The sequence below is a fragment of the Mytilus edulis genome, chromosome 9, assembly GCF_963676685.1.
Source record: "Mytilus edulis chromosome 9, xbMytEdul2.2, whole genome shotgun sequence".
In the NCBI taxonomy this organism is placed as follows: Eukaryota; Metazoa; Mollusca; class Bivalvia; order Mytilida; family Mytilidae; genus Mytilus; species Mytilus edulis.
The window spans coordinates 28338199-28365317 of record NC_092352.1 but is presented as its reverse complement, the minus strand read 5'-3'; the positions used below and the strand labels follow the sequence as shown (position 1 = coordinate 28365317).

The window sequence follows — 27119 nt, the reverse complement described above, 5'->3', positions numbered from 1 at the left end:
GGTTAATTAGGACCATATTGGACCTAAAATCAACCTATCTTTCAGAATCAAATTTTGAATCTCTGTGTTTTTATAAAACATTGCAGTTTTGGTAAAATATCTTTTTTTTAAAGGTGTTAATAACAGGAAATTCAGCTAAAAGCTGAAAGCAAAACAAATCTAGACAACTTGACTTGTACAGACTTAGAAAAAATAATGAGAACAACTTTTGCTTAAAAAGATATTTAAACTGTAAGTGTATTATCTATTCATTGGCAAAAATAACTTAGGGAGACACTCTTATTGTATATTAAGCCAAAAATATTTTTCAAATTAGTCCATTCTGGCTAAAAATCTGAACAATCTGGCTTATGTAACAATAATGACATCACCACAAATTTTCTCAAAGCCTTTTATTTACTGCTTCAAATTGTATAATTAGTAACATTATTAAGCATCATCTTATTATCTGTAAATTTTCAAGACCCAAAATAGGACCATACCTTCTCTTTTATTCACAACTTTTCTAGACTCAGGTATTTTTGACTGCACAGAAGTATGGACGCCTGTTTATTGTTGAAAATGGTATACAGACTCTTAGATGTCTTTTTTTCAGTTTTGTTTGGTTTTTATGTTGCTGTCAATTGTGTATTATCAACTATTTGTTTCAATAAGACTAGACTTAGATACACACTTACTTGGATGTTCTGGCAGATGGGACTGGAGATTCTATTATACTGTATCCTCCATCACTGTAATCAAATAGACATATATATGAACACCATATAAAGCTATTAAAACCAAAGTTTAATGTTTACTAATTTTTTTATCTAACATGACAATCTATGTATCATGAATTTTTCTCTTCAAATTTACAAATAAAATATTAAAAACAAATATTCTCTATTCATAACATTCTGTGATGAAGGCCGTACTTTGTCCTATTATTGTTAACATTTTATACATCGTGACTTGGATGGAGAGTTGTCTCAATGCCATTCATACCACATCTTGTTATCTATATATGAATTAAATAGGATTGTAAGCTATTATATCTAAACGAAAAACTCCTTACCTGTCCAATATGAATGGTGAGGCAGCCCGTCCTGTGGTTTCATCATCACTAAACATAGGACTATGGATATTTCCTCTTCCTACAGTCAGACTTGATGAAGTTTCGCTGTGATCGTTATGTTCAATATCCTCACCATCCTGGTAATGAACACTGTCGTAATTCTCATGACGAATCTGTAAACAAAATTAACCTTCTAATGACAATGTTATAAATGGTACATCCTTTTAATTAACATATATAAGTTTTAAATGACAATATAAATGAAAGATGCCATAATAATTCATCTCTCATAAGGTCCCATCTACGGTACTAAATGACACAGCACATCTGAAAAAAATTGTTTGTTCCCAAAAATATACATGTCAAATATTCATCTTTTTTTAAATGAAAAATAACACAATATTCCAAAACATGTTCATTTCAAGATAGAAATCATTACATGATTTTTTGTAAGTATTTCCTTTGAAAATCATAGAAAACGGGAATGAAGTACCCGTAATTCTATCTAAAAAGTCAGCTACATTTAGAATCTTCTCTGTAAATAATTATAATTTACAACTTTTTTCCAATAATTTCTATTACAAGACAACTCACAATATTTCCATAAAATCTAATCAAAATGTCTAGTCTGACTGTTGCATACAGTAGTTTATATTGGATAATCATTCAAGAGTACAGATTTATTGCAAAAAAACGGAAGTAAAATAGGTGTAAAATTGTTATCTACCATTAACAAATTGTCTGTAATTCCAGAGGAAGGAAACAGTCCATGACCCAATCACTTTATGATAACAGTATTGACAATCATGTTATACATTGAATGACAATGCTCAGACACAATGTTTGAGTGTATAGACCATCATTAATCAAGTCAATACAAAAGATAATACAATAATAACCCTACCTTGACACATTTTAAATACATTTTTTCACCTTACAGACTCAAACAAGTAAAGCAATCATCTTACATAGGCATATTAGTTTTTGTTTTAAAAAATGATTTGCCCCTTAATTTCATATATCTCCTTGTATGTCTTAGCTTCAATAAAAACATCCTAATTCAAGATATCTGATCTTACTAACAAATCTTCATCACTGATTTTTAAATGCTTGTGTGATGAATTACATTTATGCTTAAAATCTACATGTGAAACTTAACAGAAAGGAAGTTAATGTCTACAGGAGTTGGTTTCAAATGTGATACATGTAGCAAACTTTTACAATCAAGATCGGTGAAAAATTTACTGTAGACTGCTGCCTAAACATAAACTTTTCTAGCTGGGATAAAATTTTAGTAACAAGAGATCAGTGCACCCTTAACATTCATATTTTTTTGGTACAAACTGTTTGCTCTTGGAATATTTTCTTGTGTTAAATGAGATCCGGAAATAAGAAAAAATAACCCCACAAGAAAATGTTCATATTTACAATAATTTCTTTATCCTTTATCCTTTCTTGGTGTTTTTTTTTTTTTTTTAATAGTTTATGTATTCATATGGAACATTTGTTTACTAAATGAAACCAACTACATTTTTATCTAAGTAAAGTTACAGCTAAATAGAATTATATTTCTAGAGTTGTAAATGTATCTTTACTCATGCATCATCAAATATGAACAAATAAAAACATACTTGGGACCATGCAGATGTCTAAAAGAAATTTGACGATAGTCAATAATACAATACCAGCACTGTTAAAACTGATCATGGTAAATATATGTGCCTTTATTAAAGTTGTACTTAATACCTGTACTATGTAAATATTTACACATATGCATATATATTATCCTGAAAATTCAATTGTTTATATTGTTTACACATTACTCCCATTTTCCACATGCAGACAGTATTTATTTACTTTCTATTATAAATGCTTTTAATATATTAGACTTAAAAGTATATTTATATGACTTTACAATTGAAATGTGACTTTAACATATATTTTCAAGTGTTAAAGTACAAAACTACTCAAAAGTTAACATTTACAACTTTGCATGTAGATTTGTAGAATAAATAGTTATCAATGGTACCAGGATTATAATTTAGTACGCCTGATGCATGTTTTGTCTACATAAGACTCATCAGTGACGCTCAGATCAAAATAGTTATAAAGCCAAAAAAGTACAAAGTTGAAGAGCATTGAGGATCCAAAATTCCAAAAAAGTGTGCCAAATACGGCTAAGGTAATCTATGCCTGGGATAAGAAAATAAGATTTTCTGTATATTTCTAAAAATTAGCTTAAACAAATGACTATACTCAGTGATCAATCTTAATTATATTCATTCAAAAAAATGTTTTAAAAATATATAATTTTATCCTTTCTCATTTTATAATAGAAGAAATACAAGAACTTTGTATACATGTTTACCTCAATAAATTAAATATTGATGACAAATTAAGTTACACTATAGATGACAACGTTACACTTAAGATGACAATGTTACACTTTAGATGACAAAGTTACACTAAAGATGACAAAGTTACACTATAGATGACAAAGTTTACACTAAGAATAAACTCCTGGGACTACCTAACAAAACTTGTATCCCTAGTTTCTAGATAATGGTACTAAATCTTCCACAGATTATAACTAATAGTGTTTTACTGTGAAAGTTTAGAAAGGTACAACCATTCCATTTCCTATTTCCCTGTATGTATAACTTATTTTCCTAAAGAAATAGATGGGACTCTTCAGCCATCAATAACAGGAAGAAAATGTATTACATACTTGTTTTGAATGAATAAGATGGATTACTGAGTAAATAATAATAAAGTTAGGTTATTAACACTACTGGATACAACTATTTACTAATACTCTATAAACTAGTGGTCATTATAAATAATACAGTAAGGTTATAAACCTTACAGGTCATCCACTGCTGGACATACATATTTTCTTTTAATTTCTTGTATAAATTAGTGGTTATAAGTAAGAAGAATCTAAAGACAATTTTTCTTCTTTGTCAAATGAGACTTAGCTTATTTCAATGGAGAACATATTTCATAAGTATCTTGGAAGAGGAAAAAAAACAGGACTTAAAACATTTATTTTTTCAAACGTTAAATATTTCAAGTGCATTAAAAGTAGTCAGAACCTAAAGTATTTATGAATACCTTCCCATTCACCTTAGGAAATATCCCATAAATCTTACACAAAGATCAAAACATATTTCATACATACATGTGGATTTTATTACATAAAGTACATGTAGTTTAAACCTGAAGTATTAATGAATTCCTTCCCATTCACCTTAGGACAATTCGATTGAATCTTAGACAAAGATTCCGGTTTTTCTTACCATTTTCTTTGAGATATATATGATTTAAGAAGGCAGGACAAGTTATGCTTTCACTTTAACACAATGTTGGGTCCTTCCACTATAACTGTAAACGCAGCAATGGCACTGGGTGTCTTCAAGTAATTAATAATGTGTACATGATTGTTTATTTAAAGGTACAAGAAGTCAGACAACTAATATATGTAAACCAGATGCTCCGATCAGAGGTTGAACACTGAACGCTTGGGGCAAGTATGGACACAACATTCAAGCTGGATTCAGCTCTAAATATGGATTGTGATTAAATAGTTGACACAGCATAGGTTTCTGACACAGAATGAATGTGTTCTAATGAACTTAAAATTTTTGTTTTCTCTTAGAGCAATTCACTATGCTGTTGAATATTAATCCTCTCAAAAAAATGTTTGAAGAAATTTTCTTTTTTATTTATGAAATTTCAAATGAGAAAAATTGAACCCAATTTTTTTAATCACATCCCCCTTTCCCTTATTCCAAAACTAATCTCAATTAAAATTTCTAATGGAGTTTGCAACAATAACTACTCATTTAAATACATCATAAAATATTAAGATGTAAAAAAACTGCTTGTTATCACTGAATGGTAAAGATTATTTTAATTTATCAGTTGGTAGTAAAAAGTGAATATACATTGTATATTGTATATAACAAAGATTTAAGTTGATTCTGGACAAAGAAAGATAACTCCAATTAAAAAAAAATCTTGCTATTGCACAATATTTTGCAATTAGATATTTCTTGCTTACTATTCTGGACAAAGAAAGATAACTCTAATTAAAAAAAAATTTGCTATTTCACAATATTGTGCAATTAGATATTTCTTGCCATTGCGCAATACTGTGCAATTAATATAATAATTTTAGATCCTGATTTGGACCAACTTGAAAACTTGGCCCATAATAAAAAATCTAAGTACATTTTTGGATTCAGCATATCAAAGAACCCCAAGATTTCAATTTTTGTTAAAATCAGACTAAGTTTAATTTTGGACCCTTTGGACTTTAGTGTAGACCAATTTGAAAACAGGACCAAAAATGAAGAATCTACATACACAGTTAGATTTGGTATATCAAAGAACCCCATTTATTCAATTTTTGATGAAATCAAACAAAGTTTAATTTTGGACCCCGATTTGGACCAACTTGAAAACTGGGCCAATAATCAAGAATCTAAGTACATTTTTAGATTCAGCATATCAAAGAACCTAACTGATTCATTTTTTGTCAAAATCAAACTAAGTTTAATTTTGGACCCTTTGGACCTTAATGTAGACCAATTTGAAACAGGACCAAAAGTTAATAATCTACATACACAGTCATGACAGTTAGATTCGGCATATCAAAGAACCCCAATTATTCAATTTTGATGAAATCAAACAAAAAGTTTAATTTTGGACCCTTTGGGCCCCTTATTATGTTGGGACCAAAACTCCCAAAATCAATACCAACCTTCCTTTTATGGTCATAAACCTTGTGTTTAAATTTCATAGATTTCTATTTACTTATACTAACGTTATGGTGCGAAAACCAAGAAAAATGCTTATTTGGGTCCCTTTTTGGCCCCTAATTCCTAAACTGTTGGGACCTAAACTCCCAAAATCAATACCAACCTTCCTTTTGTAGTCATTAACATTGTGTTTAAATTTCATTGATTTCTTTTTACTTAAACTAAAGTTATTGTGCGAAAACCAAGAATAATGCTTATTTGGGCCCTTTTTTGGCCCCTAATTCCTAAACTGTTGAAACCAGAACTCCCAAAATCAATCCCAACCGTTCTTTTGTGGTCATAAACCTTGTGTCAAAATTTCATAGATTTCTATTAACTTAAAAATAAAGTTATAGTGTGAAAACCAAGAAAATGCTTATTTGGGCCCTTTTTGGCCCCTAATTCCTAAAATGTTGGGACCAAAACTCCCAAAATCAATACCAACCTTCCTTTTGTGGTCATAAACCTTGTGTTTAAATTTCATAGATTTCCATTCACTTTTACTAAAGTTAGAGTGCGAAAACTAAAAGTATTCGGACGACGACGACGACGACGCAGACGCCAACGTGATAGCAATATATGACGAAAAATTTTTCAAATTTTGCGGATTTTGCGGTCGTATAAAAAGCTTTACAAATAAATCATAGTCCCATGTTTTGAATGTTTAAAGAAAATGGAAGATTAATTTCTTTTCAAACCTTTTAAATAATAATGCCATTTATTATCTTTATAGCTGGTTTAAAATCTCAATAAGTATATGCAGAGCATATTATTTTCTTGCTTTCATAGTTCAATTTTTCAAGATTCAACAATCCAAAGCTGAAAAATTAAAAAATTAACATCCATACATGAAATACTCTTGAAAACAAAAATTACTGAGGAGTTTTTGGAATGAATCTCAACTTCATTTAGATAAAATCTTAAAACATATGGGAATATTGAATTGGAATAAAATGGTTGAATAATGAAGTTATTAAGATTTAGATATTAGCTTCAATATTCTAGAAAAAAGTAAAATCACAAATATACTGAACTCTGAGGAAAATTCAAAACAGAAAGTCTCAAATCAAAAGGCAAAATCAAAAGCCCAAACACATCAAATGAATGGATAACAACTGTCATATTCCTGACTTGGTACAAGCATTTTTGTATGTAGAAAATGTTGGATTAAACCTGGTTTTAAAGCTAGCTAAACCTAATTCCAAGATATAGTCTTAACATCCACCTGGTACAATCTAGTGATAACAGCTAACCTACATTAGCACAAAGATGGTACTTAGATGGTGACAGACTGTCAAAACATTCCATTTGAGCATCTTTTCATCCAACAAAAGGGGCAGTTTGTAGTCTAGGGTAGAAGAAACCAGCATTACATATTTTGTCATTAATGTCAATTTGTCTTTAGGGCAATTGTTCAATACTGAAAATTTTCCTTAAACTTGACTACAATTTGGAGCATACAATGTTGACTTAAACACAGAAAAATAATACAATAAAGAGACTGTAGAAGGTTCTGTTGAAAAAAAGGGGGACACATTAAGTAAGCAAAAAAAATACTAAGATTTACTATAATTGAGAGGTCAAGAGCCAATTCTGCAGGTCAATTTTCATAACTTTTGGTAAATCACATATCACAGATTATAAGAAGAGATAATAAATGGTGACATATCCAGATATGGGATAAAAAGTTTGGTAATATATAACTACTGAGAAAAATGTGGCAGAATCTATAAATCCAATTGTCTTGGAGATAAGAACAGGACTTATGACTACTTCTGGAAGCAAAGGAAATAATGCTATACAAAAAACTAATTGATTGTCAAAACATGGCTACAATGTTTTATCTAAAAGAAAAGAATGAACAGAACAATAACATAATGAATATAAATATTCAAAATAAATAGATGATATGTATAATGTAGCTTAAAAAAGCTTGGTAGAAATTGAGTGATTTTGCAAATGATACTACTATAAAATTAAGAATGTCCAATATCATCAACAAATAATTTTTCACATGTAGAATATAGTACCTAAATAAAAGAATAATGTAATAGTAATAGAATGGATCAAAAGTTTCATCCAGTCTATGATAATAACTATTTCTTATTGATTTTAATGAAGTCCACAACATCATCATAGACAATTGCATAACAGACAAGTTTATCAAGTACCCAGAAAAAAGATTAAAATCCACATAAATCAAATTTATGGACTATACAACTTTAACCATTCCCATCACTCTTTTAATTAGTTCAAGGTAAAGCACTTGTTATCCTTTAGGTGTATACATTTGTAGTGAATTACATTAAATGTGTTTATATTTGTTTCAAGGATTTCATCCTTTGATATCTAGAAATTATGCTGGCTTTTTTTTTATATAAATAAGGCTGTTAGTTTTCTCATTTGAATTGTTTTACATTGTCTTATCGGGGCCTTTTATAGCTGACTATGTGGTATGGGCTTTGCTCAATGTTGAAGGACGTACGGTGACCTATAGTTGTTAATGTCTATGTCATTTTGGTCTCTTGTGGACAGTTGTCTCATTGGCAATCATACCACATCTTCTTTTTTATATTTGAAAGTCTTACTTAACTCCAGCTTGTAATTTCAGTGTAAATATAGGTTCTGAAATTTCATTTGAAATGATTTTTAGAAACCTCTGCTGATTCTGAATTTTACTATGAAGTAAAATAGAACTGCCATAAGCTTTAAAGGAATGTATGCAGATTTAATAATTCATATGCTATGCTATAAGAAAGCCAGAGACATATAATGCACATTTCTAAGCAAAAATGTCTTATGCTTTTCATGCAAAATGTGATATGTCACTTGCAATCATATCACTTTAACTTACTAAACAGCATTTAATTCTTATAAGTACCACATATTTCTACTTTCCATTGAAAAGAAACCATAGTTTATGTTTAGATATTTGTATAGTACTACAAAGATTTAGTGGTATAATGTATACATTAAGACGTGCAAAGCAGAGATAAGAACACACACATATATAGTGATGACATCGTACCTTCCTTGGTGATGGTACAGGTTTATCCTCAATATAAACTTTAGGTGGGGGAGGACGAGGAGGAGGAGGTGTTTTCTGGTTTTTCCTCAGCTGTAAACAACAATTATATTTAAACCTTACTTTCATTTATATTATAGAACACAATATATCTTTTTCAAAACTTATATAGGAATTCACATCACATCATTTTGTTCTAACAAGGATCAAGAACTTGTGAAAAACTGATACTACACAGATTTTCTCAAGATTTATAGTGTTTGAACAAATATTTCTAAAAGCACAGCAAAGCTATAAAATCTTAGCTAGCATTTAGCACACGTATGAATACACATTTTATTTTGTGAATACAGCAATCATTTTCAAGGGTATATGTACTAGCTTTATAAACTACTAATGCATCATAAACACAAACAGAACATTGACACATCATTCTGGACAAGACCAAAAAGTCTATATGTGTATCCTACTTTTTTCACATTTATAAATTTTAGATTTAATATGAGTAAAGAAACCCCAAAAAAAAACATACATGCAGGTTAATGTTATTAATACAACTGATATATAAAACTATTTCTTGTTATGTATAAAATTTCTTACTACTACCATGCTAATTAGTTATAGTGCCACTGTATTTGGATGAATTTATCCTTATCCCTTTTGGTGATATTTCATTCCATATCCTTCTTTGCATGTATTAATATTTGACTAAATTGACTACATATATAAATGTGAATGCACCCATTTAAAAGCATAAAAATGTTCTAACAATGCCTTACCCAGTGTAACTCTGGTGGATCTTCATTCTCATCCCTAAATAAACTATTGTAGTGAGCTATGAACTTATACACTACTTGGTTTATAGCACCTTGGTCCCTCAAACCATCAATTCCCTGTGCACATCTGTAACAAGATAATAATTACAGGATTTATTAAAACAAAATGGTTCACAATGCAAGTTCACAAAAAAACAAATTTGTTCAGAAAAAAATGTCTTTTACTCAGAACTATTGCATTCATTGTTTACAGAATTATATTCTAAAGTAGCCAGATTTAATAAAGAGCTGACCCATGTTGGTATATTATGCCAGTATTTTTTTTAAAGAAGAATGCTTGGATTATAATTGAACATAAATAAAACTCAGTAAAAGTCACACTTCCTAAATGTGTACCTGATTTGAGTTTTGTGGTAATAAGCATTGTGTATAAGTTTTTTAACATTTGGGTGGCGCAAACTTAAGTTCAGGTCTTCCGTTGTAATAAAGAATATTCATTCTTACCTAAATATATTTGGTCCAAAAACAATGGCAAGAGACATAGCAGTCATTTTGTTCTGTTTCTCATGTTTAGCTACAGTGATCAGAAAACCAGACAAATACTTCAGTAAGTTATAATGTTCCTTTGGTAGATTATCATGTAAACACTGCTTTAACTGGTACAAACAAGCTTTTATATCATTCTGGTAAGCTGGAATATAAAAGAGAGGGTTCTATAAGTGTTAATATATATGTCAAAAAAGTTAAAATATTTATATGATTTACAACTTATCTGAGGCTTGTGGTTTTTTTTTTACCAAAACATGATTTACCTTAGATTTTATTTTAAATTTTTTTTTTTTTTTTTTTTTTTTTTTTTTTTTTTTTTTTTTTAGGGGGGTCTGTTTCTCATTCAATGCCACATATTATACATGTAAAGCTTTATATGCTTACTATTCCAATGGGCAAGAAGCTGTCTTACAATTAGTTGCTATACAAAGCCTCAATGGTCCTCAATGTAACAATCTTGAAAAATACCATTATAATCTAATATCTAACCGTATTTGCATCATTGTATCTGATTAATTAAAGTGCTTTACTTTTATGGTTTTATTTATCATTACTTGTTTTATACTATATTCAGACAAGCCAGACAATCAGTAATTCTTTACCATCTTGTATACAGACAAACTGCTGGGTCCTGTTCTCAGGTACAAGCGGTATTGGTAGTTCTCTCAGGAATAGTTTCAGCACCCCAGCCACAGCTGCTATGTCTCCATCTTCTTCCAGATTAGCATCACCTCGCTGATCAAACTCTCCTCGTAACTTTTCAATTATCTTGGAACTTCCACTGACTCTAAATATACCCTCTTGATCCAAACCTAGGGCAAATAAATACACATTAGACAATACAATTCTACCAGATGTTAACTCAATAAAAATATAGTAAGTTGTTCAATATGATTATAATGGATTGATATTTAATGTTCAGTGACAAATATTTCATACATATCTGGTTGAGAACATGTATATGTTAATATATGATCATGGACCCTGCTTTGTAGTTGACCAATGCACTGAGCTATATCTTTTCAATACTTTTTCATTAAGTAACAATCTGCTGAAAGACATCTCACCCAAGTGACCCTACTTGGATATATTATTCCTTTTCCAAGCTGACCAGTCTTTGGTCTTATTTCTAAATGCTGAGTGCTAAGCAGAGTAAGTAGAAAATTTCATAATGTGTTACTATCTCACTCATTTGCAATTTGAGACAATCAAATGCATGTTATACCTCTTTGGCAAAATAACAATTATTAGCTATTCATTTATGATAATTCTTTTTTCTGTAATTTCTATTCCTTAATTTTCACAATGTGACATCACTTGAGAATTGTACAATGGGAATTGCAAAAATCTTACTGATAAAAAATGTTGTTGTAAATAACAAAATAATAAAAGGTATATAAACTTATCCTGTTACTGATTCAAATGCTTCTGGTAATTCTTCATGGCTTTTCTGATTATTAACCTTGATTTATACATGATTATAGTAACTATATCCAGAAGTCTTCTTACCTTTTTCAGCAATAGTTTCACAAATTTTCATAACAGCAAAAGGCACTTTGTATTTATTTCCCTCTCTGGCTAACAAATCATCCAAATGGACACCAAAAGTTCGGTTGACATTTGAGAAAACTTTCTTTCGGGTCCCAGGACTCAACAGTTTTTTCATTTTATCCATAGAACCATTTATTGGAAGACCTTTTGTCTGAAAATAGAAGAAAATAAACACCTATGAAAAAAACAGACAAATTATATTTGATGCATCTGCAAAATCACTCATGGGATTCTATAATTCTTGTCTTGTAAAATATAATATTTCCTACCTCATCAGATTTTTATCGATTACTTCCACAAAACAAATACACATTCTATTAAAAGATAATTTTTTATCATTATTATTGTAATGCCATAGACAGACAAGGCAGCGCTCTGAGACAATACAATACAATACAAAACCATAGAATAAAGAAATAAATTATTAAGACTTATAACAGGTTATTTTGTTATACATTTTGTACAAACAATATTAACATTGTAAATACTGACTTTGAAGAAACCAACAATTTTGTTTATATCTACACAAAGTAATTTAGAAATTCAGAGGTAGGTTTTGTACCTTGATAAATTTAAATTTTGTTGAATCCTTTTCTTTAAAATGTTAATATTGTTAAAGGTTTGAGTTTTTACATGCAATTTAATTCTAGAAACTGCTAAAATTAATGCATAAATGTAATAAAAATTGTTTAAACTGACTTTTTGTTGATTAAGTATCATCTCCTTTTTAAAGTTGAGTAATTGTAACATCCTGACTTATTCTTCCTTTTAGTTCTAGTCAGTACAACGATCTTACAAACAAATACTATGGAATTGTAACCATGTGATATTTATATATCAACTATTGCTAAATATAAACACAAAAAGTCCCGAACTACATAATATCTCTACTATATATACAAATTTGTATCCCCACAGGCAAAATGTATTAACCACAGCATTACACGTGTGGCCATATACTAGAGCATTATCATTAACTATATGACTACAGTAGACACTTCTGACCCTAATAAACATAGACAGAAATGACAGTGACCATAAACATTGACCTTACAAATGTGATCAACCTTTGGTATTCTCAGTACTGACCATAAACATTGACCTTACAAATGATGATTGACCTTTTGTAATGCTGAGCATACACTTACTACCTGTAAATATGTTTTATGTTTTTATGTTTCCATATTTGTTCTTAATCATTTTTTAATTATTAATAATCAGTATGTATGTAATCAATTCTTGTAGAAGAAACATTTGAATAATTCCTTTCAGTAATTGCTCTGTTTTATATTGTTTTATGTAACATGCTAACAGAACCCAGGATTAAAATAGCTAAGCACATGGGATCATATTTTGTGGTTTAGTGGTTTTTTATTTAGTTTACCTCTATGTTATAATTTTTGACAGCAGATCATTTCAGTCTGATGATTTTTGACCCACCAATACACCCACCTACTACCTAACCACAATTTTCAGACAAGCAGCTGTTACTCTACATGATAACTAAATGTCAAATCCATCATATTGGTACTGGTTCCAATTTGTATATTATATCAAACAGCTTGGTAAATTCGTACATGGAAATAAAAGCTTATAGAAGGAACAGATGATTACATACAGTATGGACAAACTGCTTGGAGTTGGGCAATAACTTGGGTATATAATAAAGGATTAAAGAGAAGACATCATGAGACACTCAAACTAGAGAATTATACCAAATCTTGTGACAAAAGACAGCTAATTTTTCAAATACAGAACTCATATACAAATCAAAATAGATATTATTACAAATCAAAATAGATATTATTACAAATATAACATATATAGATTTATAAATAATATTTGTTTGATATACTTAGTACTTTGACATCTAATTCATAATACAAGTAGAAAATTAATAAACATTGGAGAAACTAACAGCTGATATATGTACTCAGTACTGCTGTGACTATAAATATTGTCATTGAAATTATGATTGACCTTTACATGACCATTACTATGACCCTAAACATTAACCTTTAGGGGTCATTACTTTGACCATAAACATTGACCTTACAAATGATGATTGACTTCAACAATGGACAGCAAAATAATTTTTCATTGTGATAAAGCATTACTTGTATATATGAAAGAAAAAAACATTTCATACTGTTTGTTTTTTTCCCTTTATCCTGAAGAAATAAGGATTACACTATCAAAGAGCAAAGGATCTATACTTTGTGGTTTTAAAACTTGATTTTACTAAGTTAACCTCATTGTTAACTCAAAGTCAAAGGTCTTAATTCACAATATACTCATATTAAGAAACAAGATTGAACCTTGACTGTATTTAAATGATCATAACACGCAATTATTCAGTATGTTTAGTTTCTTTGTCAATTTTCAAACAGTTCTGCTATAGTATATATTCAATGTGGTGCCCAAAAATGACTGGAAACCAACACAATGTAATTTTATTTTTAACACTGCTTCAGGTCTATAGGCGATAACTTTATGAAATTAGCTTGTTCGGGTGTTTAAGACTAACATTCATAGGTTCAAAATGACAATTTCAGTCTGAAATTCATTAGTGTGATTGGTATAAAGCAGTTTTACTGTTATGGGTCTTACTCCCACAAACATGCTACAATTATTTATATTACATTCCCCAGTTTATAGTCATATAACTACATTGTAAGTGTAAAGGTGCATCTATATAGGAATTAAAATAGCTTTGATCCGAAAATAAAATGTTTTTCAGACTTTACAAGCTTTATTGACTGCAAGGACTCATCTTCGGGAGTAAACCTAAATTAACCTAAAAATCACAGTCAGACCAGTGCTCAGTTTCTTTAAGTAAAATATATACATGTAAATGGTACTTGAAGACAAGGCAATGTGTCAAAACTCAAGACTCAAAAATCTCAAATTTTGTTCACTCTTTTCTATTTACAAATGTCTCTCATAAGTTTCATGCCCTAAATAGTCTTCAGTCAAGTATCAAGGTGTGAATACATATTTACAATCAGTTGATTGCTTTTAATAAATGTAGATCACACTGACCTACATGACCTATATTAAATGCTTTCATGATTTCTTACAAATTTCACACTTTGAGTTACTTCTCTGATACTTTTTAAACAATGCATTTTGATAAATGTCAGGTTATCATGCTAAACACTGTGATAATGGCCTATCTATATTTTATCTGGTTCAAATGATTTGAATCTTTTTCCTTATTTATATGGAAAATTTAATGAATTCACTAACGTTGCATAACCTTAAAATAACCTATACACTGCCTTGCTCAAATTTTCATGAGACATGACTCTCCACAAGAGACCAAATGACACAGAAATTAACAACTATAGATTACTGTACGGCTTTCAATAATGAGTTGTTTAGTTTGTAAGTTTCTGATATTGACAGTGACCACCTATATGGTATAATCTGGTAAATCAAAAGTATGAACATGTATGAAGTATATTTAGATATAACAACAATAGCCACTGACGTCACTCTCATGAACATCTATATGTATATGTCAAAAGAAAAACAAATGAAGACAGCAGTCTGTATTCCCTGAAAAGATTGTTTTATCATGTTACTTTTATACTTAAACAGATGACAATCACGACCATGTTCTGCTGAAACAGCAAAGATGTTAGACAACATAAACATTATTGTTCAAAGATAAAAATAAACTTCAAAGTGAACTTACAATGTTATTGTTATTTTGAAAATTTAACATCTCTTTGTACTATTCAGAAATGTAACACATATACAGAGATAGCATGTTACATATATAAAAGAACATGCTTGAATTAGGTACAGTACTGCTATATCTTACAACACCCAAAATAAATTATAAGCCAGTCGATGAAGTTAACTCTAAAACTTTATTTTTAATTTCTATAGAAGTAAGCAAACCCAAGAAGCTAAATATTATAACTTTTTTTAAATAAAATTTGTTTCTCTGCATTTTTTTCTTTCATTTTTTGGTTTTGTAGTGAAAACCACAAAAACATAATCCCAAAACATTACCCAATTTTTTTCATTGATCAAAATTTTTGGCCGTAAAATACTATCAAATTATTTTGTAATTTTGTCCTGATAAATGAATATTTCCAAAGGGAAGAATACTAAATTCACAAGTTTCAGTAGTTGTTTTAATGTAGTGTGATATCATTTATCTATAACAGTATATTAATATTAGTCTTTGCTTCAGGAAGAAGATTCTTTAGATTTTAGTTATCTAATATGTTGGTACATTGTATTACATTTTTTTTTTAACAAAATCATACTAGAACCACAATTTTTTTTTTCCTAAAGTGTTTATCAACAAACTTAAGCAAATTGAAATATAAATGTACAGAAAAAAATGTCATATTAAAAAGTACGAGATAACCTTTTACAAATCAATTTTCTTAACAAAATAAAACAAATTTCAACGGTTATTTGTCACTTGAAAAGAGAATTACCACATTCTGATAGGAAATAAATTGGGTTATTATATATTTTTGGTTAATTTGATACAGCTATTGAGAAAATAACCAATGTTGGAATTCGGTCAATTTATAAACAAATATATACGGTGAAGGACACTACTATTACTTTGATACTATTTTTGAAACCTTTCCAATAACACTACATTATACGTCTTTATAGTATTATTTGTGTGAAAGCTATAAATTTTAATGCATCTGATAGATCATCTTAACAGTTATGTAAAGTACATAATCTTTGGCAAACTTCCGCCAGCTGGTATTAGTGGACAATTTGTCAGTTCTCAAACTGTATATATATTTCCTAAAGCACTGCCTTGTAATAGTCTATTAAAGTTTAAACTTTCAATAGATATAGGAAGATGTGGTGTGAGTGCCAATGAGACAACCCTCCATCAAAATAACAATTTTAAAAAAGTAAACCATTATACGGTCAATGTACGGCCTTCAACACGGAGCCTTAGAACTCTTTATTTTCCATTATTTTTAATTTTCTTCATGTAATCTGTTATAATGATTTCAATGAAACCTGCTTTTTATCAATCAAATATCCATTTCAAGTAAACAAATTCAAATTAGGTTCCATGTCAAAATTTGATTTATGAATCACACTTGATAAGTAGATTTGTTCAAAATTAACGGAGAGAAGACATAATATATAAATTTAGTAAATCAGAGGTTGGATGATACAAAATGACTTACTGTAGAGTTAAATCTTTGAAAATGTAGAGAGAGAAAAAAAAGGATTTTCCACTCAGCAAAATTGGAAATCCCATCTTATCACAACTGAAATCACGCTCAATGATATGATAGGGAAAAGTCATATTTGGAAACTCAAATTGTTTGCAAGATGTCTAACTGCATTACATTTAAAAGTTCAAAAAGAGTTAAGAAAAATACCTCATCCTAGTAATTCCTGTAAAATTCAGTTTTTTATTTATTCTATAAAGAGGGTTCCAGCTTTGCAATAACTTAGGTGTGGTTTTCTGTGAAGAGTTGTTTCCAGGACTTTTAATGATTATGAAGGCAATTTAGTATTTCTATCTAGAATAATAGTAAAAGTTGCAGTGTTTTTAATGGTGATGCATCTAAAAATCTGTACCTTATTTTTAATCACACCCTAACACTGGCTTAGCTGGTATGGCAGAGAGAGAAAAATATTGTACAATAATACATGATAGCTGAAACAATTATTTTTTTATAGCATTGATCAAGAACACACTGAGATCCTATCATATAAGTTTATATGTTATACTGATTGCCTGTTTCAGTGTGTGATGAAAATAGTTGTATTTTAGATAACATTTTATAGAGATCATGAAGATTCATGTATTTTTTATTTCAGCTGACTAACTACCATAAAAGTGCAAAATCATTTAAGTTTATTGAAAAATCACTTTTTAACAAAACAAAAACATCAGTGTTATAACAAATTGGGAAGAAAAGAAGAATTTCTCTGTTAATATTAACAATGATAAAATTCAAATATAGATTAACATAGCAAAAATCAATCAAATCAGAATTTATTGGAAATAATTAAATTATACAGACCCTTGTCATATGTTTACGTTCCCTAACAGAATTCCATTTCATTTTCATTTGTTCCAACATCACATGCAGTAAAAACAATGTTAAAATGTGGGTGGGAAAGGTATGCACAAGGTCCCAAGTCATAAAGTAAACAGAACATGGCCATAAACATTTCATTACAAATATATACATGTAAATAAAATCTTAAAAGTGCATGGATTGTAAATTATTTGAAGTACATTTTATTTGTTTACTATGTATGATTAACTGCTTATGTGTTGTACTGAATATAAATATTACAATAAGGCAAGAGAAATGATACAGATTTGTACTGTAAAGACCTAAATCTATTTGTTCCTTCCAGCATGTCTGTTTTTTTTATATTAGGATAACTGGAGAAACCTATATTGTTTCTGTAAGTAACTTCTTAACAACTCCTTTCTCTAGGCCCTTTGAAAACTAAAACTTGCCACATTTTGTTCAGTGTAAATTGGCAAATGCATTCAGCCTGGCACCTATGCTATATACATGTACATTCTTATTTTGAATAGAGAATTCTTATTTTGAATAGAGAATTCTTATTTTGAATAGATAATGGAAAGGAGGAATGTGTCAAAGAGACAACAACCAGACCAAAGATCAGAAAACAGCCAAAAGCCAACAAAAAGTCTTTAATGCAACGAAAAAATACAGAACCTAGAGGCTGACTTCAAATGGTCCCTTAACAATAATGTATACTAGCTCAGCAAAATGGACACCACTTAACTCTGAAACATGCATGTTTGCTTTATCTTTTGGTCATTTGGAAGTAACAGATACAATGAAGGCTGTTTGTGTTTGAACACTGTAAAAAAATTACTTTTGGAGTATTGACTTAGTTCTAAAAGTTTTCAGGTATTTTAGAGATTTGAATCTGTATGACTGATCAATGCTTTAGACCTTAAAGTAATCATTAGTGAAACATTTCAGTATTGAAAAGATTCCAAGCAAATATCTAAATGGCCATTACTTCCTGTATCTTACTTTTACATCATTGTCAGACTTTCACTTTTGCATGTCTGAAAAAATATTTGTGGATATTCATTTCTTAATTGCAATCAATTGTTTAAATGGCAATCCATTAAATATCTTATGTCACAATTATATTCCAACTCAGAAACATCAACAGGAAATGAACTTATTTCTATCTATCTGATGAAACAGGAATGACTTAGGTTAACTTTTCAAAACTTTACATATCTATGACTCAATAAGCAAAAATATCTGAATCAGTATCTAACATGTGAAAAAACAATTCATTACCAGTTTAGAGTATTTTTGATGTGGTAATTGAAATTAAACCTTTAAAAGTAAATATGACAAAACAATAAAATCTTTTAACTTCAAGTATTAAAAGTATATAGATCTGATAATAGCATATATAACTATTCATAATTTTTTTTTAGAATCATTCTTTTTTATGCATATATGCATAATGTACATTATTAAATAATGCATCTATAAATAGATATCTTAGCTCAATTCAAACTTAATTTACCTTGAGTTACGCGTTACAAAAGCTATTGTTTTGCACCAAAACACATTTTAGATCAAAAACAATAAATAAAAGGAACATAATGCTATGAGAAACTGAAGATTTCTAAGTTTACCAATAGCTGATTTCCAATTTCATTGCTCAGGAGTAGTTTTAAATCAGCAATGGCTATGTTAAAACTTGAATGACAACCCAACAAGAAAATAAAACAAATAGGCATAATGTCAATAACGTCAATACAGACTGAAATCTCTAATAAACAGGCTATTCTTTGAGCTTAGAATTATTTTTAATTATGGAATTTGCATAATTTCTTGTGTTTAAAATTTGTAATAAATTCCATGTTTATTTGGTATTATAATCTTTTGAGCGGTTAACTAGATATCATTGAGATGGGAGCCATCTCTGTGGGCCCCGCTGTGAATAATGTGCATTAAAAAAATGTATCTTTACCATAGGACATGAGTTTGTCAACTGAAATCAAAGTTTTTGACCTTGACCTTTGACCTAGGAAGTTGTAAATAAATTATGACACACCCTTTGTTGTTGGTTTATAAACATGTCTAGTATAAACTTTGAAATGATAACGGTTCTCAAGATATAGAGCGGACACGATCTTTATCATAGGACATGGGGTTGTCAACTGAAACCAAAGTTTTTGACCTTGACCTTTGACCTAGGAAGTAGCACATAAATTATGACACACCCTTTGGTGTTGGTTTATATTACATGTCAAGTATAAACTTTGAAATGATAACGGTTCTCAAGATATAGAGCGGACACGATCTTTACCATAGGACATGGGGTTGTCAACTGAAACCAAAGTTTTTGACCTTGACCTTTGACCTAGGAAGTTGTACATAAATTATGACATACCCTCTGATATTGGTTTATATACATTTCAGGTATAAACTTTAAAATGATAACGGTTCTCAAGATATAGAGCGGACACAATCTTTACCATAGGACATGGGGTTGTCAACTGAAACCAAAGTTTTTGACCTTGAACTTTGCCCTAGGCAGTCGTTCATAAATTATGACACACCCTCTGGTGTTGGTTCATATACATGTCAAGTATAAAATTTGAAATCATAATGGTTCTCAAGATATAGAGCGGACACGATCTTCACCACAGGACACAGGGTTGTCAACTGAAATCATAATGGTTCTCTAGATATGGAGCGGACACAAAGTTAAAATGTTACGGACGGACGGACGGACGGACAGACTGATCACTATAAGGCGACCCGCCTAAAGGCAGGGCCCTAATAACACTTTCCATAAAATGTATTTTGGTTAGATAGTGTTGTGCACGGCACAGTACATTCTATTGAAAATAAACTATTTTCTTTGTTATAGAAAGTGTTGTGCGCAGCACAGAACATTTCAGTACACAATAAACATAGAATTTATTAAAAATTTCAATAACAAGAAAACAAAAAAATTCCATAATTAAAAATAATTCCAAGTTCAAATAATAGCCTGTTAATAGTTAAATTAAATTACTCAGAGAAGTACAAATGCTGTATATATATATACTACAGACGTATGATTTTTCAATAGGGGGAAATAGCAAGATTCCATTTGATTAAATAGTACAAAGTACAAGTTGTGAAAGATTTACTTCTCAATCAGGTTTTTTTTCTTGCTATAGAACAGATATAAATGTATAAATATCCTAGCTGTAATTACCATTCATGGTATACTGATGTCAGCAATAGCTATATTCATTTTATATCAAAACAAGAATGTGTCCAAAGTACACGGATGCCCTACTCACACTATCATTTTCCATGTTCAATGGACCGTGAAATTGGATAAAAAATATAATTAGGCATTAAAATTAGAAAGATAATATCATAGGGAACATGTGTACTAAGTTTCAAGTTGAGTGGACTTCAACTTCATCAAAAACTACCTTGACCAAAACCTTTAACCTGAAACATGCACTTTCATTTTCTATGTTCAGTGGACCGTGAAATTGGGGTCAAAAGTTTAATTTGGCTTCAAAATTAGAAAGATCATATCATAAGGAACATGTGTACTAAGTTTCAAGTTGATTGGACTTCAACTTCATCAAAAACTATCTTGACCAAAAACTTTAACCTGAAGCGGGACAGACGGACGAACGAACGGACAGACGGACGGACGCACAGACCAGAAAACATAATGCCCCTCTACTATCGTAGGTGGGGCATAATTCAAAAAAATTGTTTAATTGATACAAATAACAGACGCTATTGTTTCTTCCTGTATTAGCTAGATTCATGTTCCTTCAAATTTACTAAGGTTATTTTCTTGTTTAATTAATTTTTTAAGAGAAACAATGTCAAATTAACCCAATAAATGTCAGATGATGTCACTTCATTAGCTATCTATATATAATAAGTAGCCTTTTCATCAGATCATGTCACTTCATTAGCTATCTATATATAATAAGTAGCCTTTTCATCAACTTTCTTTTATAATTGGACCAAGAAGCCAATGATTTCCTTATTTAGTAGAACATTGATTAATAGTTAATGTTTGATATTGAGAATTGGGTCAGCACATCCAATAGAGAATTGTGCTATAACTTATTCTCCAGAACAAAATAAATCAACTTATACAACAGCTAATTTGTGACTTGAAAGGGAAGTTTCAGGTTTATTGGTAAATTCATAAGCATGAGGAATTACGAAAAGTACAAGTCACCTCCAATGAACAATAAATATTAGTTATGGTGGGAAATAAATATGTAATTACATTGTGGTATAAAAGTGTACTATACTCTGTCAACCTTTATATTTAATCAAGTTATTGCACAGATGAAGTACAACATGGTTACCACAGTCATAATAGATTTGAAAAAAAGTCTTGTAAAGTAGATCAAAACAATTTTTTTTAGAAACACTACTATCAGGAATTTCTTCTGCAATCCATCTTTTACATATCTGTTTCTGTTACAAATGATGATGTATTGTTTTATATGTACATGTCATGCTGCCCGTCAATGGATCTTGACTGGAATAATAAATATTCTTAATCTATTGTTCTGATTTGTTCATAAGAGGCCTTGCATACATTATAAGGCACATTTGGGTTGAGATTGGTCAAAGATCTTAACATGTTAAATATTTTTAGTAATTAAATAAGAATAACAAAAAGGTTCATTTATTGACCATAAATACAGTTTAAGATTTTTTTCATTGTAATCAGAATGTAATCATAAAGTAATCAGGATTACAGGGTATTTTGAAAAGTAATTGATTAAATTAAATTACATGTAATCAGATTTTTGGCTGATTAATGATTACAATGATTACTTGAAAAATTGTAATCAATTACAGCTGATTAACGATTACAATTACAATTACCCCAAGTCTGATTTTTCATAAGAGGCCTTGCATACATTATAAGGCACATTTGGGTTGAGATTGGTCAAAGATCACATAAAAGTAGTCTTTCTTCAAGATTTATAAACGAAAACTTTTGTTGTTTCTTCAGTTTCAAATGTAATTTCATGAAAATCTGTCTGTAATTAATTTTTAAGGTAATCATATCAATTAATGACTTGATGTTAAAATAAATATTAATTAGTATACAGCTAAATGAGTTATTATTTGAGTCCCATCTTGAATACAACATAGGAATTCGTTTGAAGTCTTTAGATATAGATAAACATGTATACTATTACATAACAAGAAGTTGTCAAAATGACGACAAATCATGTCTTACTACATTTATTAGTGTTATTGTGAAAGCAATTAAGGAAATAACTCCTGAATGACCCCAGTTTTGTCACAGTAACAACATATCTAGAAAACATTGGTAAAAGGGTTATAAAGTCATTGCACAGAATTAAAATAGTTTATTTTTTTCAATAAATCAAGAACCATAACTCCTGAGCAGCTAAAGGTTGCAGTCTTGTAATTGACTGCTCCATAGGCTTACATGCAAAACAGCTGATCTTTGAAAATAAAAAAATAAAAAATCCTACATAGAAACATTTTTTATGTTCATATCATGTATGTACTAATGTGAAATTTTGATTTAATCCAAAAAAAAAGTCGGTCATGCCACAGAGAATAAAAAGTAACGTAATCCTGAAGTCAAAACATTTTTTTTCTACTTTCTGTTTGCTGTTTTTACTAGGTCGCAACACTTCCAGTAAACATGATATCCTTCCACTTTCCTGGATTGATATCCCCCAAAAGATGCAAGATTTTTTTTTAAAGTCTATATATATGTTTCAATTCAGCATAAACCTATAATCAAACAGAAAAAATTGAGTTCAGAAAAAAATTCAGAAAAAAATGCACTATTTTGTTTCCCTCCATGTTTTGACATGCACCGAAAAACTGGAGTTGTAATACAAGACTGGTACCGGAAACTGGAGTTGTAATACAAGACTGGTACGTATACATAAAGTTTTTTTTTCATCAGTATAATGTCGTGCTTAAACTAAAATAACATTAGTCAAATGGTTCTTAAATTATTAGACAGAAACAACATAAAGTGCCATTTTCCATCCAATCAACTCCTGAATGGCAGAAATAAGTTGGTTTTTTTTATCAATCTTGGTTATCATTTTGTCAGCAGTAAACATGATTATGGTATAACATTTTCAAATTTGAAAAAAATGGTTCATAAGTTATGACAGGAAACAACTGAAGCAGCCTGCTGAATGACAATCCATGTACTTGCTAATTGGCTGTACAACCCTCAAATCAATACCAGATTTCCGTCAAAAATCCTTGTTAAAAAGGGATATATGAACAGGCTACATTTCTTTTCATTGTGTGACTGTTTTATGAAATCATAGTGAAACGATTGTTAATGTGAATGTCATGTTTGCCAATCAAGGGCCCTTAATTGAAATAATAAAAATCTCAATTCTCATACCTTGATTTACACACAGAATTTACTGAATGAAATTAATGACAAAATTTCAATGAAATATATTAATCAGTTACATAAGAAAGTATATTTATAAATGATATAAAAGATAAACTCCCACCTTTCATTATGATTGAATTGCTATCAAAATGTCACAGACAATTCTATGAACATAACAATTAAAGAAATCAATAAAAAGCAATTGCATTCCAATTAAAATAGTGAATAGCATAAAATCAGAAGTATTTTCTACTTACAGCCCATTTTTCATGAGCTTTTTCCGGCATCTTGCTGTTCCTTTTGGTCAACACAAGTAACTAGTCAAACATAATACATACAGAGTTCTGAGTCATAAAAAACATTTCATGTGACTATTTCAAACATATGCTCTGACCGATTTTATCACCTACCTTCAAACCCTATATAGAATTTGAAATCATATAAAGCTTAGGTCAAATAAGTAATTTACTGTACTTCTGTGACATTCTAAAAATAAGATTGGAATTTTCAACAAACTGTCAATCATTTTGAAACCAGGAACTGTGAACCTGTTACACTGAACAATTCAATACCTAATAAGCATATTCATCAGACCAAATGTCAAAACTTCTGTGTGTTGAATTTTTTCAAAGCCAAATTTAATCAGAAAGATACCTAAGGGATATTGAAACTGATAAGTCAAAGACAAACAGACAAACAGACAAACAACTGTCAATAAACCACAACATAAAAAACTAAAGATTGAGCAACAAGCAACAAACCAAAAACCATATTCATAAACTTGTACATGCAATATGAATATTTTACATAAACTGTTATCACAGAGATACGTCTCGCCTTTTTGTAATTTTGATTATGCAAATGTTAAAAATCCAAATAGCAATACTCTAACATCTTACACAAGTTATGCAAATATTCAAAGTCAATGAATCATGACTGAGTTATATGACTAAACAATCTCCATGTAAATGAAATGTGCCAATGCTAATACAACTGCATACCAAATACCATTGACTTAATATAAGTCGTTCCCAAATCTAAATACAAACATTAACTTGTAAACTATGTAAAAGTTTCAAAGTCAATGAACCACTAAGAGGGGGTGGGGTGGGGCTATATAATCTCCATGGAAACAATACTTGCCAATATATTTGCATACCAAATATCATTGACATTACATAAGCAGTTCATCTTAAACTGATCTTATACATGTAAACTAAGATAAGTTTCAAAGTCAATAGACTGTGACTGAGGGGCAAGGCCAAATATTCTCCCTGGAAATAAATGTGCGAAAGCTTATACAACTGAATAATGGTTCCCCTTGAACTGACCTAATCACAAACTAATACATGAAAACTTAGAAAAATGTTCAAAGTCAATAGACCATGACTAAGGGGGCAGAGCCAAATTATCTCTATGGAAACAAGATATGCCAATGCTTATACAACTGCATACCAAATATCATTGACCTACCACTTGTGGTTCCCCATAAACTGACCTAATCACAAACTAATACATGTAAAATAAGCAAAAGTTTCGAAGTCAATAGACCGTCACTGAGAGGGCAGGGCCAAATTATCTCCATGGAAATGAGATGTTTCAATGCTTATACAACTGCATACCAAATATTATTGACCTACCATTTGCCGTTTACCATAAACTACACCTAATCATAAACTAATACATTGTTGACGGTCGCCCCTGGAAACAGCATACCTATGACTTGCTTTTTGACTCCGTCAAGACGAGACAAAAATAACAAACCTGAAAATTATTTTTAATTTACTATGGTAACATCAGTTACTATATCAAGGCTTGAAAGAACCTAATTTAATATATGTATAACATTATTAGCTTCTCCTTCCCATATGAATGCAGGGCACAGGTTTATACAACCACAGAAGTCAAACCCTGAACAGTTGGGGCAAGTATGGAAACAACATTCAAGCTTGATACAACTCTGAATTTGGATCGTGATTAAATAGTTGATACAAAATAGGTTTCTGACACAGAACTTAAACTTAAAAACTTTTAAATTGGACATTTACCTATTATGGTCCAATATCCAAAATCAAAATACATGATTTGATTCAGCATACCAAAGAACCCCAAGAATTCAATTTTTGTAGAAATCTAATAAAGTTTAATTTTGAACCCTTTAGACCTCAATGCTGACCAATGTGATAACTGGGCCCAAATATCAAAAATCTAAATGCATATGGTTAGATTCAGCATATCAAAGAACCCCATATATTCAATTTTTGTTGAAATCAAACAAAGTTTAATTTTTTACCTCGATTTGGACTAACTTGAAAACTGCGCTCATAATCAAAAATCTAAGTACATGTTAAGATTCAGCATATCAAAGAACCCCAAGAATTCAATTTTTGTTGAATCAAACTAAATTTAATTTTGGACCCTTTGGACCTTAATGTAGACCAATTTCAAAACGGGTCCAAATATTAAGATTCTAATCTAAATACACGGTTAGATTCGGCATATCAAGGAACCCCAATAATTCAATTTTTGATGAATCAAACAAAGTTTAATTTTGTACCCTTTTGGTCCCTTATTCCTAAACTGTTGGGACCTAAACTCCCAAAATCAATCCCAACCTTCCTTTTGTGGTTACTAACCTTGTGTTCAAATGTCATAGATTTCTATTTACTTATAATAAAGTTATTGTGCGAAACCCAAGAAAAATGCTTATTTGGGCCCTTTATAGCCCCTAATTCCTGAACTGTACGAAATAAAACTCCCAAAATCAATCCAAACTTCCCTTTTGTGGTCATAAACCTTGTGTTAAAATTTCATAGATTTCTATTAACTTATACTAAAGTTATTGTGTGAAAACCAAGAAAAATGCTTATTTGGACCCTTGTATGGCCCCTAATTCCTTAACTGTTCGGACAGAAACTCCAAAAAACTATCCTAAC

The 27119-nt window shown here is 30.0% G+C and overlaps 1 protein-coding gene across 8 annotated transcripts in view; it reads right to left on the bottom strand.

The window, feature by feature from the left end:
- Positions 1–27119, bottom strand: part of LOC139487998 (protein FAM13A-like) — a 69637-nt gene that overhangs the window by 23670 nt on the left and 18848 nt on the right. For 4 of the 8 annotated variants that reach the window (XM_071273295.1, XM_071273293.1, XM_071273294.1 and 1 more), the window contains exons 4-10: positions 11716–11908; positions 10809–11018; positions 10162–10348; positions 9661–9784; positions 8885–8974; positions 1055–1227; positions 678–731 (exon numbers count right to left, since the gene is read on the bottom strand). In XM_071273295.1, the coding sequence (XP_071129396.1) occupies positions 678–731; positions 1055–1227; positions 8885–8974; positions 9661–9784; positions 10162–10348; positions 10809–11018; positions 11716–11908 (1031 nt within the window). Of the gene's footprint in view, positions 1–677; positions 732–1054; positions 1228–8884; positions 8975–9660; positions 9785–10161; positions 10349–10808; positions 11019–11715; positions 11909–24440; positions 25386–25681; positions 25707–27119 lie in introns of those variants that run through there. The other 4 variants (XM_071273298.1, XM_071273299.1, XM_071273300.1 and 1 more) reach the window with 2 other exon arrangements.